This window comes from Coenobita brevimanus, chromosome 46 (assembly GCF_032717465.1).
Source record: "Coenobita brevimanus isolate Jiangsu-jjx chromosome 46, ASM3271746v2, whole genome shotgun sequence".
NCBI lineage: Eukaryota > Metazoa > Arthropoda > Malacostraca > Decapoda > Coenobitidae > Coenobita > Coenobita brevimanus.
In genome coordinates, this window is record NC_136999.1 from 18,519,413 (window position 1) to 18,534,412 (window position 15,000).

A 15,000-nucleotide genomic window follows, 5' to 3' on the forward strand; every position below is an offset into this window, starting at 1 on the left:
CTATAATAATTCTTACATATACCTTCCCTACCACACTCAGTAAGCTTATGCCACGATAATTCTTGCACTCACTTCGTTCACCTTTATTTTTGTACAGGGGTGCAATCACAGCGTTTTTCCACTCTGCAGGCACAGTTTCACTCATCCATACCTTCTTACATATCTCCAACAAGCACTTCATTCCATTCTGTCCACTACATTTAAGCATCTCTGGATACACCTCATCAAACCCAGCTGCTTTCCCATTTTTCAGCCGCTTCACAGCACTCTTCACCTGTGCGAGTGTCACGTCTCCTGGCACTGCATTCCTTCTGTGCACACCCCCAAAACCAATCATGTTTACAGCCGCTCTGCTTTCTCTATCCCCATTCATCAGGCTTTCAAAATATTCTTTCCATCTGGACCTTACTTCATCTCCATGGTTTAATAATCTACCACCTGCATCCTTCACGCCATCCCATTCCTTAACGCTTTCACTTCTACATTTCCGCACCTCTTTCCAGAATAACTTTCTATTTTCAGAGTAGTTTGCATTCATTTTTCTTCCTAGATCCTTATATATATATATATATATATATATATATATATATATATATATATTGCCAGATGCCTTAATCCTGTTTGTGGTGGCCACAATCAAAACGCCTCCACGTCACCCTGTCCCCCGCCATTTCACTGCCCTGCTCCCAACTCACACCCCCATCTCTCATATACGTCTCCACCCCGTCCCTCCATCTCATCCTCGGCCTCCCCCTCCCTCTTCCCCCCTCCACCTCACTCACATACACTCTCTTCGTCAGTCTTTCACCCTCTATCCTCTCCACATGGCTAAACCACCTCAGTGTGTTCCTCATAACGCTTCTTATCACATCCACATCCAAACCACAACGCTCCTTTATATCCTCATTCGTCAGCCTGTCTCTCCATGTGACTCCACAGGCTCCTCTTAAATAACTCATTTCCACTGCTCTCACTCTTGACTTGTGTCTTTCCAACAACGTCCAAGCTTCACTTCCATACGTTAGAGTTGGTATCACAATACTGTCATGTAGTAACTTTTTCACTTCCATGCCACTTCCCTGTTTCTTATCACTGCTTTCAAAGAACCAGCAACCTTTCTTCCCTGCTGTACCCTTTCAAGCACTTCACCCTTCAAACCTCCATCCTTACTCATCACACTACCCAAGTACTTAAACGTACTCACATTTTCCAATTCCTCACCATCCAACCTCGCTGTCCATTCACTGACTTCACCTCTCTCAAAGACCATCACTTTACTCTTCTCTACATTCACCTTTAGATTCCGTTTCTTACACACTCTCCCATACTCATCCACCAAGCCTTGCAGCTCCCCTTCGTCTTCACTCAACAACACAGTATCATCTGCAAACAACATTACAGGGAGTTTCCAAACACTATCCTCTCTCACCAAGGCCACTTCAACATCCACTACCCTACCTTGTACCTCTTTTATTACCCCATCCATGTACAGATTGAACAACTTTGGAGACATGACACATCCCTGTTTCAACCCAACCTCCAAAGAAAAAAATTCACTTAGTTCACCATCCACACGCACTGCAGCCTTAGCACCATCATACATACTCTTCACAGCATTCAACAACTTCCCATCTACTCCATATACTCTTAATACTTTTCACAATCCTTGTCTATCCACTCTGTCATATGCTTTCTCCAAACCCATGAAAGCCGCATACAACTTCTTTCCCTTCTCTAGAAACTTTTCCACTAAAGATCTAAGAATGAATATCTGATCTACACAACCTCTTCCCTTCCTAAAGCTTCCCTGTTTTTCTCCAACTAATTCCTCTGTTCTTTCTCTAACTCTGTCAATAATTATCCTACCATACACTTTTCCTATTATACTAAGAAGACAAATGCCCCTGTGATTACCACACACTTCTTTTTCCCCTTTTCCTTTGTACAAGGGAATAATTATACTTGATTTCCAATCCTCCGGGACTCTACCTTCCTCCCAGGCCAATCTACACATCTTCCACATCCATTCTACTACAATCTCTCCCCCATGCTTCAGCATTTCACCACACACTTCATCAATTCCTGGGGCTTTCCCCAATTTGACTTTCTTCATTGCTTCCACAACTTCTATCCTACTGATTTCTTCCTGTCTTCTCACCTCTCTCCTTCTCCCGGCCATTCCCCAGCCACTTATACTCGCATTACTTCCATCCTGTATGTTCAATAATTCCTTAAAGTGTTCTCTCCATCTGCTCACTATTTCTCGCTTCTCCTATTAGTAATCTACCGTTTTTATCTTTCACTCCCATGTTAACCTCACTTCCACCCTGTCGTACTCTCTTCACCTCTTTCCAGAACATTTTCTTAAAGTCCCTCCACTTTACACACAAATTCCTTCTAAATTCCTCATCCACTCTCTTCTTTCTCTCACTAATCTTTTCACCTCTTTCTTTCTATATATAACTCTCTCTTCCGCCTCTCAACTTCTTCCACGCCCCTATTTCTCATCCATTCATTGTATGCTTTCTTCTTTTGTGCCACAGCCTGTCTCACCTCTTCAATCCACCACGCTGTTCCTTGCACCCCCCTCTGCCTTCTCTTCCTCCCACACACCACATCACATGCTGCACATATTTCTTTTGTAAATATCCTGCACACACCTTCCACGTCCCCCATCTGCTCCAATTCATATTTGCCTAATCGTTCCTCCACTTCTCTCTTATACTCTGCCTTTTTCTCATCCTCTTGTAACTTTTCTACTCTCCTTGCAACTACTCCTTCCTCTCGCATTTCACTTCTTCTATTTCTCCATCTTACTTGGATCCTAATTCTGGCCACCACCAAGTAGTGGTCTGAAAGTCCACTCTCCCAACCTCTATAAGCTCTTGCATCCATTACACATCTTCACATCCTTTCATCAACACACACATAATCAATCATTGCCTTCCTGTCATTCAGTTCACCACCCACCCTTCTCATCACTCGCCACGTATACCTGTGGATCATTTTATGCCTGAAGAGGGTATTGGCTATCACCAACCCCCTCCCAGCACAAATGTCCACTAACGCACTGCCATTCTCATCTATCTCAGCAGGCACACCCCACTCACCAACTATTCCATCCACCTTCACATTCCCTACTTTACCATTCATATCACCGATCAAAAACATTCTCTCATTCTTTCCAAACTTTTCCCTGCACACTTCCACATTTGTCCAGAACTCTTCTCTCATTCTGCTAGCACGATCTTGCGTTGGCGCATACACACACACAATCACCCACATTTGTATTCCAACTTTCAACTTTACCCACACAATCCTTGACCCAAGTGATCCATACTGTCTTATGCTCTTCTTTCATCTTTTACTCACAACTATACATACTCCTTCCTTTGCCCTCTCATTCTCACCTACTCCTGCACATATACCCCATCCACACTCCCATTCTCTCACACTTTCTCCTCCCCATTTTGTTTCAGTTATTCCACATACATCCACTTTCGCACCCTCAAGCACCTGGACAATCTCTCTCTCTTTCACCTCATCATTTGCTCCTCTTACATTCCATGTTGCCAATACCAAGTCCTTTGTCCGGTCCTGGGTCGTCATCGTTTGGTCAGTCCTTGTCCGAGGCTTCTTGTTTGTCTTTGTAGTTAGTTGTTTTCCTGGGAGGGGCACTAACCCTCCGCCAACCCTTTTAGTCGCCTTTTACGACAAGCACGGATACTGGGGGAGTATTCTTGAAAAAAAACCCTACCCCCAGGGGGTATATATATATATATATATATATATATATATATATATATACAGTGAGAGATAGATAGATAGATAGAGAGAGAGAGAGAGAGAGAGAGACGGACTCCTTCACATACCAGCATACTATGAAATGTCCACATGACACTCATTACCACAACCACCATAACGCCAACCATCACGTCAATCCCCCCCACCCTCTGCACAGCAGACTGAGCGCCAACACACATAACAGTCTTGTATTACCCACGACACCACACACACCACCACCTCAAGCTTACCACACACACACACACACACACACACACACACACACACATCGTACCACAAACAACACCACAGAAAACTGAATATCACACACATCACATCACACCACACGCCATCACATCACACCATCACACACATCACACACACCACACCACACGACATCACATCATATCACATCACACCACACACCATCACATCACACCACCACACCACACACACCATCACATCACACCACCACACCACACACACCATGACAACACACCACCTCACAACACATCATCACATCACACCACCACACCACGCACACCATCACATCACATAACCACACAACACACACCATCATATCACACCACCACACCACACAGACCATCACAGCACATCATCACGTTACACCACACACCATCACATCACACCACCACACCACACACACCATCACACCACTACAAAAACACACACCATCACATCACACCACACACACTATCACATCACATCACCGCACCACACACACCATCACACCTATGCACCAAATATACGATCACTTCACACGACAAATTCATGAACCACCACCACAGCATACATACCATTGCAAGTATTTTTAAAGACAATTATCCCTATTTTCCTTTTGAAATAATAAAAACACACACAGAGACTGTCACCCATATAGTTCACCATCATACCACGCACACGTCACGACACTCTTCTCACCTGACAACGCACAGTCGATAACACAAACCATTCATCTCTACATTGCTTCTACATGGAACCACTAGCACACTACACAAGGCACGAAACGCACCACACCATACCACACATTCTTGTAAGACACGAAACACACCACACCATATCACACATTCTGCAAAATGCAATTTGAACGCACCCCAAGACGCGACATGCACTAAACAAACTAAACTCACCATATAAATCCACACTATATTACAATAATTCCCCACATCACACGCACACCACACAAATTTCATCGACGAGATTGTTTTATTTTAAACCATAGCCAATCAGTTCTCCAATACACCACTCCACATACTACATACAGGGTGTCCCGGGATTTAAGTCAAAAACTTTGGGAAATGATAGAGGAGGGAATTCTAAGGAAAAAATGTTATATGAACATGTGTTCAAATCCCAACCGTTACGGAGCTACAGTTACTGATGACCTTATGGGCGAATTATGAAGGAGACCATTTTCGCCCATAAGGTCATCAGTAATTGTAGCTCCGTAACGGTTGAGATTTGGACACATGTTCATTAACATTTCTTCCTTAGAATTCCCTCCTCTATCATTTCTCAAAGTTTTTGACTTAACTCCCAGGACACCCTGTATTCTACATCGACCATACCAGATCAAAGCACATCACAATCACTCCCCCAAAGTACCACACCACACACACTTCCCTCTCCTTCTGGTACCTTGTCAAAAATACTTGTCTAGCAGCTTTATTTTGTCATCCTTCCCTCTTTTCTGTTCTGACGGTTCTGTAGTTGTTCCTTCTACTGAAAACCAGAACTCTTTCTCCTCCAATTCTACTATACACGATCCAGTGTTGTTCCTTCATCTCCTTCCTCCCCTGCCTTCCTCGTATCTGGCATTTAAATTTCTTAAATTAATGTATTTTTTGCCCTCAATGGCCTCCATACTAATAAGGCATATGGGTCTGACGGGGTCCCTCCTGTTGTCCTCAAGACCTGTGCTTCTAGTACTTCAGTCCTGCCTAGGTAAACTCTTTCACCTTTGCCCGTCGACTTAGATCTTTCCTTCTTGTTGGGCATTTGCTCTCATTCAGCCTGTTCCAAAGAAGGATGTGAGATGTAGGCCCGTAGATAAACCACCAGGAATTCGGGTTTTCTTACAGTCTCCATAGAACGAATGGTTTCTTTGTTAGAAGAGAGCTGTGTTACACTTTCGGAGCCTAGTACATTTCTGTCTCCCTAAGTGAGCTTCCATTCAACCGTCATCACGTTATGCCGAGTTAAGTAATTCACGGCTGTGTACACATAAAACAGTCTTCTCAGCGTTCCCTTGCTGGTTCTGCAAATCTAGCCAGAGAAAATCGTAACAAGTGAGCAGTGAACATCCGCTCAAGTACATTTGTCTCCCCTCCGGGTAAATGAGATGTCTCCCGGCATGTTAGAGAAGTAGAGATTAACAGAAGACAATCCAAATAATAAAACAACACTGATGCCATAAGTGGATGATCAGAAAATTATATTACTGTTTACTATACAATTAATAAGAGCATACTAGTTGAAAAGTAGATATATGACTAAATTAATGTACATACATACGAGAATGGTAAAATATTGATATATGTTATAGAGATGAATAATATAATAGCTGGTTATACAGGACTTACAACTGTATAGCGAGAGAATAAGATCTCGTAATAACTAAATAATGTTCACATAATTAGTTGGATGTCCACACGTTTTGACACATATCAGCACTGCATAGCAAAGGTGCAATGGACGTTGGTGCATTTGGTAGCTGCCTCATGTTCCCACTCAAGTTTCTTGAAGTTCATGATCAGGTTGTGATTGCCTCACGTTACTTTCAGAAATAACTTTTCACCTTTTTCCTTGACTTTTGTTCTAGCCTAGTTTCATGGAGTCTTTTTTCCATTACCAGCCCTCTATCATGCAGTTCCTTTAATATTCTGTATTTCTTAAGTGTGTGAATCTATTCTTAACAAAAAAAAAAAAAAATGAAAACACCATTCTTATCACAACCTTCCTTCCAATCTAAGGTATAGTTTATGCCTGGGACACTCCACTGGCAAACTTCTCAACTTCCTTCAACACCCCTAGACAAACACCTTTCGGAACTACGGCGAAAGCTTTGCCGTTGCACTTGGCATCTCAAAGGCTTTTGATCGGGTCTGGCATAAATCATTATACGAGTAGTTCCAAACTGGCCTCTTGTTGTTTCTATCTTTCCATGTGTGCCTTCATCTCTAGCTTCCTTTCTGGTCGTTCTATATCTGCTGTTGTTGAAAACCACCATTCTTCTCCTGGAGCTATCAATAGTGGTGTTCCTCTGGGTTTTGTCTTTCCACCATGTCTCTTCCTTTCTTCTTTATATTCACCAATGACCTAAACTATTCACTCATATGCTGATGATTTCACCCTTAACTTTTCCATTTGCATTATCCGCGTCCATATCAGCAATTACTTCAACAAGCACGGAATGAGGCTATGGCACACCTAATGTCTGATTTGGCTACTGTCTGTGATTGGGGAAAGTGGAATCTTGTCTTAATGCATCAAAAACTTAGCTCTTTCATCTTTCGACCGGTCAAAATCTGCCACAGGAGTATTCTTCACTTTTTAACACTATCCAACCCAATCCTGAATCATCTTTGAACATATTTGGGGTTTCATTCTCTCAGGAGTGATCTTGCAAAGATCATATTACCTCCTGTAAAAGTTGCTTCCAAGAGATTACATGTGTGCCTTCTTTAACCCCGCACAGTTGTTGACTTTATACAGGGATTTTATTTGCCCCCATATAGAGTACAACTCTCCATGCATGGGGAAACTTCCCACATACAGATCTTCTCAACAAGGCGGAGTCAGAATATTTTCGTCTCAGCAACTCTCCTATTACTTGTTCCCCTCAAACTCTCTCGTTGCTGCACTGTTGCATCTATATCTCTCGTCTGTCGCTATTTCTATAGTCACTGCTCCTCTGAACTCTCTGCTTGCATCCTTCCACCACTACGGCGGGTGAGTAGCACCCGTCTGGCAGCAAACTCTCACCCATTTTCTGTCCAGCTCTCTAATGTAAGAATTAACCCGTACTCCAAGTCCTTCATGCAACACGTCAACTCTGGATCTGTCTTCTACTGTTTGTATTTCCTACTGTATATGATCTCCAGTCTTATAAACACATTGACTCCAGTCATTTCGAGATAAAAGGATCTTGAGTTTGACTCTCTGATATTTTTTTTTCCTTGAGGCAACAATGTTGCCTTAGGTTCCTTCTCCCTTCCATAAGAAAAGTATGCACATACGGAAGCAGGCATTCATGCACAGAACACAGCCACCATCACCATACCGCAGCTAACCCATCACTCCTCTGCAGTGACCACCACTGTACATTTACTGCATCAATGTCATAGGCACATTAACCACCCCACTACACATACGACCATGATGTCTCACAGCATTGCCTTAACCCGTCACGTCCCGAGGTTTTCCGCACCTCCGACATCCCCCAGTCCCGAGGTATTTTCGAAAAATTTTTTTTTGGCTAAAACCTTCGCTTTTGGTGAGAAACATCGAAAATTCATAGAGAAATTGCTCACCTGAGGTTTAAAATACCCAATCCAGGTAGGAGTTCCTCCTTACCTGACTGGGTTTTCTAACATGCTGGCACCAAAGAAAACGAGTTCTATGGGAGGGTAACTATTTTATCCACTCATAAACGGTATTTATTTATTTACATGGTACGAATGTATATGTAGTATGAGAGTATATTGGTTTTCAAGCAGTAATAAAGGCATTATAAGCATTGTTTCACTCACTAACTAATCACCATACCTGACCTTTTTTTGCCACATTACCTGATCATTATTTCTGGCTGTTTCTTCTTCTAATGCTATGTAAACATTGTCCTCCACATTGTCATCAATTGGGGAATCACTCTGGCCCTGAATATCTTTACTAGCCTGGTCACTGGTAAGAGGTCCTTTGCCAAGACAATGGCGTGAGGGGGGGAGGGGGGAGGTTATGCGGTGTAAGGCATTGTCCCTGCTTGGCATCTTGTAGAGGAATAGAGGAAGGTGTCCCGTGTATACATACGAAAAATCACGCGCGAAAATTGAAAACTGTGCAAATTAGGGACCTTGCAATTGCACGACATACTGGTACGTCGCCGGGACTGGCAAATGCAAATCGTTGCAATGTACCCATACGTCGACGGGATGGGGCGAGTTAAATACCACACTGCACTAGGAACATTCCGTACACACCATCATATCACAATCATTGCTTCCAGCATTGCCTCAAATAACACACTGCACGAGGAACATATCGCACACATCAAACTACAATCACTACCAAACTCTACTTCACTGTTACTGATGTTCACTAAATGTTACACCATACTCAGCACAAATACATGACCCACGACACCACACGACACGACAACACACTTCACCATACCATGTACAACCATAGCATATTTCACTTACCAGTACACAACGTTCACCACCAAACCACACCGTAGCACACGTACCACTACTCATCATTTGCCACCAAACCACACCACACCACATCATACCTCACACACTACTACATATCATTCATCACCACACCATATAACATTCTCAATCACCGCACTCTTATATAACACCACACTTAAACACTACATCACAACATACGTCACGTACCACTCACCATACTCATCACACCACACTATATATCACACACCATACTGGCAACACACACTCCTCTCTTTTGGTGAGCCCAAGCCTCATCTGAGGAGTCGGCCTATAAAGCCCTTGTGAACTAATAATGCCTAAAGACAGCTTGGCGGTAGCTATGAGAGGCATGCACAAACACCACACTTACCAAACACACCCTTTTACTCACTCCACTGCACCCAAAGCACCATACCATACCACACTCACCTTTTCACTACACTCCATCACAACACTGCTCTACTTAACTCCGCAGAAAGATATATCCCACACCAACTATATACCTGTATTTATGCATCCTCCAGTTCTTACAGTAATGGTAATTAATTAGCCTGTTTTAGTCCTTATGCCTCTTAGTTCTTCAGAATATATTCGTGTACTCCTTCTCATAAATCAGTTTTTGAGGCTTAGTACTGTATTTGCTTACTCGGAGAGCAAAGTCGCTTTACAGATGAGTTTGCACAACGACATAATGTTAAAAATACCATGAATACACCCAATGGCTTAAAATTCTGAAAGAGCAACTTTATAACTGGACTGGATGGTCCGTTTTGTACTGTACAAATGACGTTTCGCACCCGAATGGGATGCATGCAGACCAGGCTAAGTACCATTGACTTCGACTGAAGGGAAACGGAGCAGGAAGCCAGCTTCGTTACTGCTCGTGCAAGTACCCGGATCACTTTCATCGTCACCGTGCTTTGTCTTGATCTCCCGTTCCCCAGTCATCGCCATTACACTATTGCCAAGTCTCACCTGAGGGGGCAGTGAGGTGAAGCCTTGTGAACTATCAAAGTCCCAGGTGAGTTTTGCAGGAGGCCTGGAACCTACAGAACGACACAACAACGGCGCCTCCACCCCCGCCATTAGTGCACGGTCCGCGCCCTCCACCACCACTTCCAACGGCGGCACTGAAAGATTATGTGCTAGTAAGTAAAAAAGAATACAATAGTAGTAGTAGTAGTAGTAGTAGTAGTAGTAGTAATAGTCATAATAATAATAATAAAATAACAATAATAATAATAATAATAATAATAATAATAGTAATAATAATAATAATAATAATAATAATAATAATAATAATAGCAATAATAATAATAATAATAATAATAATAATAATAAATAAAAATAATAATAATAATAATAATAATAATAATAATAATGCTTTGCAAATGTTTGTCAGGTCCATTTCATTGAGTAATCTGCTGGTAGTTTTAATTCTTGTACTTTCTCTTGCCATGTTTGTGTGTCCTACCTCATCCCATTTTTCAGTGGAAATAAGTGAAAGGACGACAAAAATAAACTTAAGTAACCGTGGGAGTTCACCGGTTGTCTGCAAGCAACCAATGCACTCGGATATTAAACATTTTCTGTTCACACATAATTCTCCCACATTCCTTGAACAAATGGGGTGAAACCTTCTGGTTTTTATATTCAAAGAGTATTTACTTCAAGATTTAGCACCAAAGAGTAGGAGTCACATCCACCTCTATATCCACTTCTTTGTGAAGTGGTCCAAATGCCTCAGGCATACCGACCGTAGTTCACAGTGGTTAACGATATGTGACTGCCCAACACCATTTGTGACATTAAAAAAAAAAAAAAAAAAAAAATTGCCACCTCTTGAGCTATAGAACCTCTGTAAACACCACAGCTGGTGTCTTGAGGCCACTAGAGAGTAACCGATATTTATAAGTAAGAATATAATGTAAATTCATGCTGGAGTGTTGTGCCTGTCATGTAGCTTTGTGAAAATAGCAAAATCTGAGATAAATTCATGACAATTATATATATATATATATATATATATATATTTTTAAAGGCTCCAACATGCTTGCATGTGTCGGCCTTGGTCACCTAATGGCGGCTCTCCACGCTGCACGATCCATTGCAGCCTCCCTGTTCAGTCCCTTAACCCTAAGGTCACACTTAATGACCTCGTCCCATGTCTTTCTCGGTCTACCCCTCATAACCCCACACCCAATATTAACACTTCTCACCTTCCTAACCCAATTATCATCCCCCATCCTCTCCACATGTCCAAACCACCTCAATCTACCTCTCCTCATCACAACACCAATACACTCCAGTCCCATCCTACCTCTCAACTCTTCCATTGTAAACCCAGCCCCTCCAGGCCTTGGACGCAGGGACGCACTGCACATCCACCTAATCATGGTCATTTCTGTACGTCTGAGCCGGCGAATATCTTCCTCCTTCACTGCCCAGGTCTTACTGCCATACAGCATTACACTCCTAACACATGCTGCATACAAAGACCCCTTAGCACGTAGGGGGAGCCCTCTCTATGTCAGGAGAGGCAAGAGCTCCCTGAACTTCTTCCAACCACTTCTCACCCTGGCCACAGAGCTAGCTCCAGCCCCACCTCCAGCACACAACATTTCTCCCATATAACAAAACTCTTCCACACACTCAAGAGATTCACCAGAAAGTTCAATCCTTTCACGTCTGACAATCTCCACCTGCCCACCCTGGCACGCCGTACACATAAAATCAGCATTATCTCGCAGTCTACCTCTGATACCACTACATCTCTTATGCACCCATTTATCACACACACCGCACAAGATGGAATTACTTCCCACTCCCTTGTGGCAAACTGCACATGGCCACTCTCCCTCGTCTTTGACAGTACCGCCACCAACCCTAGATATCATCACTTTTGTTTTATCTGCATTTACCCTTAAACCCTTTTGCCCCATACCATCTCTCCACTTCCTAAACCTTTCCTCCGCCTCCCTTTCATTCTCTGCAATCAACACCAAATCATCAACATACAACAACTCCCATGGGAGTCCGTTTCTAAAGTCACGTGAAAGGGCTTCAAGTACCATGATAAACAACATGGGACTCATGACTGACCCCTGATGCACACCAACATTCACGGAAAACTCATCACTCAAATCTCCATTCACTCTCACCTGGGTGTGAGCACCCACATACATGGCCATAACCACCCTAACCAGCCACTCCTCCCAGCCAAGCTTTCTCATTGCCCACTTCACCACCTCTCTAGGGACTCTGTCAAAGGCCTTTTCCAAATCAACAAAAACAAAATAAAGATCCCTTCTCCTACCAATATATTTTTCACGAAGCTGTCGAACAATGAATATGGCATCAGTGGTCCCCCTACCTAGCATGAACCCAAACTGCATCTCATCAATATTCACTCTTTCTCTAATCATACCTTCTAAAACTCTCTCTATTACCTTCATTATCTGATCTAAAAGCTTTATACCTCTATAATTTCCTCTTTCCAGGACATCACCCTTCCCTTTATACACATTTACAATTACACTCTTCACCCAATCATCTGGGACAACACACTCATAAATAATCCTATTTATCAGGTCAGTGACTAAACTCACCCCTATATCGCCTGAGGCCTTCAACATTTCGGCAGTCAACCCAGACACACCTGCTGCCTTCCCCACCCTCATGCTGCCTATTGCCTCACTCACAGTAGCAGTATCAATCAAAGGCCAAGGGCCAGACACTGGATCTGCTGGCTCCAAACCTTCCCTGTCCCAGTCAAACTCCTCATTCAACAACCGGGTATAATGCTCTCTCCATGCATCTTTAATATCCTCACTGTTCACCACTACCCTTCCTTCGTCATTCTTCACACACTGCTCACCTATGATATACCGATTATCCCTCTTCACCTGACCTGCCACCCTAAATATATTTTTCCTTTCCCCATGATTTAGGTTATCAAGTAATTGTCTCTGTGACTCAGACTTTGCCCTGTACACCTCTCTTCTAGCCCTACTCTTGGCAGCCAAATATTCCTCTTTTCTACCACCCTTCTTCCATTCCCGGAAAAGCCTTCTTTTCTCCTTAATTGCAGCTTCTACACCCTCATCCCACCACTAAGTTACTTTATGTCTTGGTGGTCCTCTTGTCCAGCCGCATGTTACATCAGTAACGCTCAAGAAATTGTTCTTGAGGGCTCTGTATTGTTAATTAATGCCTCTGTCTACAGCTCCCTGTTCAGCCACCACTCTCCTCAACTCGCTATAGAAGGCATCCCTTACTACTTGGTTTTTCAGCTTCCATATTTTCCTCCTAGGTACATAAGTCCTCTTTTTCATCACTTGTTCTTTAAGCACCATATCACAAATCAATAGTTTGTGCTGCTGCACACACTCCTCACTTCCTATAACTTTAACATCCCTCACTAACCTCCTATCGGCCCTCCTAACCAGAAAATAATCTATCTGACTGCTATTTCCCCCAGACTCATACGTAATTAACCTACTGTCTCTTTTCCTAAAATATGTGTTGCACACAATCATGTCCGTTGCCTCCCCAAACTCGAGTATCCTTTCCCCTTCTGCATTCCTTAGACCATACACACATCCCCCATACACTCCTTCATAACCTTGTGCTGCTTCACCTACATGACCATTTAAGTCCTCTCCCAAAATCACTCTCTCATCATCCCGCATACCACCCACTACACGTATTAAATCGTTCCAAAATCTATCTTTCTCTGATTCATCCAATCCTGCCTGTGGAGCATATGCCGATATAATCACAGCTATCTTTCTTCCCAACAGAATTTTCACTACCAATATCCTATCGCTTACTCTCAAAACATTCATAACATATTCCACCCATTTCTCCGCAACCATCACACCAACACCTCCATATCCGTCTGTCCCCCCCTGCCAAAACATATATATATATATATATATATATATATACAGTATACTGTATACATACAGATAGAGAGAGAGAGAGAGAGAGAGAGAGATACTGTATACATATATATATATATATATATATATATATATATATATCCCATTGGATCCCAGGGGTGCTGGGCGAGGCATGGCACTGGGAAAATACTAAGCGTACCGCCCTCCGCCTATCGGCTCATAGTCGCAAATCTCATAGGTCCCTACCCGGGGGTTCCCTACTTTATAAAGACTTGAAAAATCCCAGTTCTGTCCAATACTCGGGACACTGGGCTCTAATGGGTTACATATATATATATATATATATATATATATATATATATATATATATATATATATATATATATATATATCCCTCTCTCACCCTCTCTCGCTCTCTCTGTCTGTCTATCTATCTATCTACATAGATAGGTACCATGGCTATTTTCTTCTCCCTCATATCTTGAGATCGTCTTGAGCCACAGCTCGAGCCTGAATAGGTGGTGGAGAAGAGGAGAGCACTGAGGAGGAGGGCAAGGCCACCTCATTCCCCACGTCTCCGAAGACCCTATTGAACCAGAGCCCCAGCCGGAAAGGGTGGTGGCGGCCTTTCGAGAGCAGGGAGGAGGAGGGCGCGGAGGAGGAAGGCCAGGCCATCTCAACCCCCAGCTCTCTTGAGACTCTCCTAAGCCCTAGGCTCAGCCGGAATAAGTGGTGTTGGCACTTTGGGGATGGGGACGAGGCTCCTCATGGAGTACTATCTTACAGTTGAGTGCTTCGACCTACAGTAGTTTGACCAAACTAAATTGGGTCTATTAATATTATTCAGACTAAAAGCACTCCCA

General features: G+C 42.9%; 1 protein-coding gene across 1 annotated transcript in view; it reads right to left on the reverse strand.

Annotated features, from left to right (window-relative positions):
- Window positions 1-15,000, reverse strand: part of LOC145398663 (protein turtle homolog A-like) — a 550,000-nt gene that overhangs the window by 206,232 nt on the left and 328,768 nt on the right. The window contains exon 7 of the mRNA XM_080271469.1: window positions 10,209-10,363. Coding sequence (XP_080127595.1) covers window positions 10,209-10,363 — 155 coding nt within the window. The remainder of the gene's footprint in view (window positions 1-10,208; window positions 10,364-15,000) is intronic.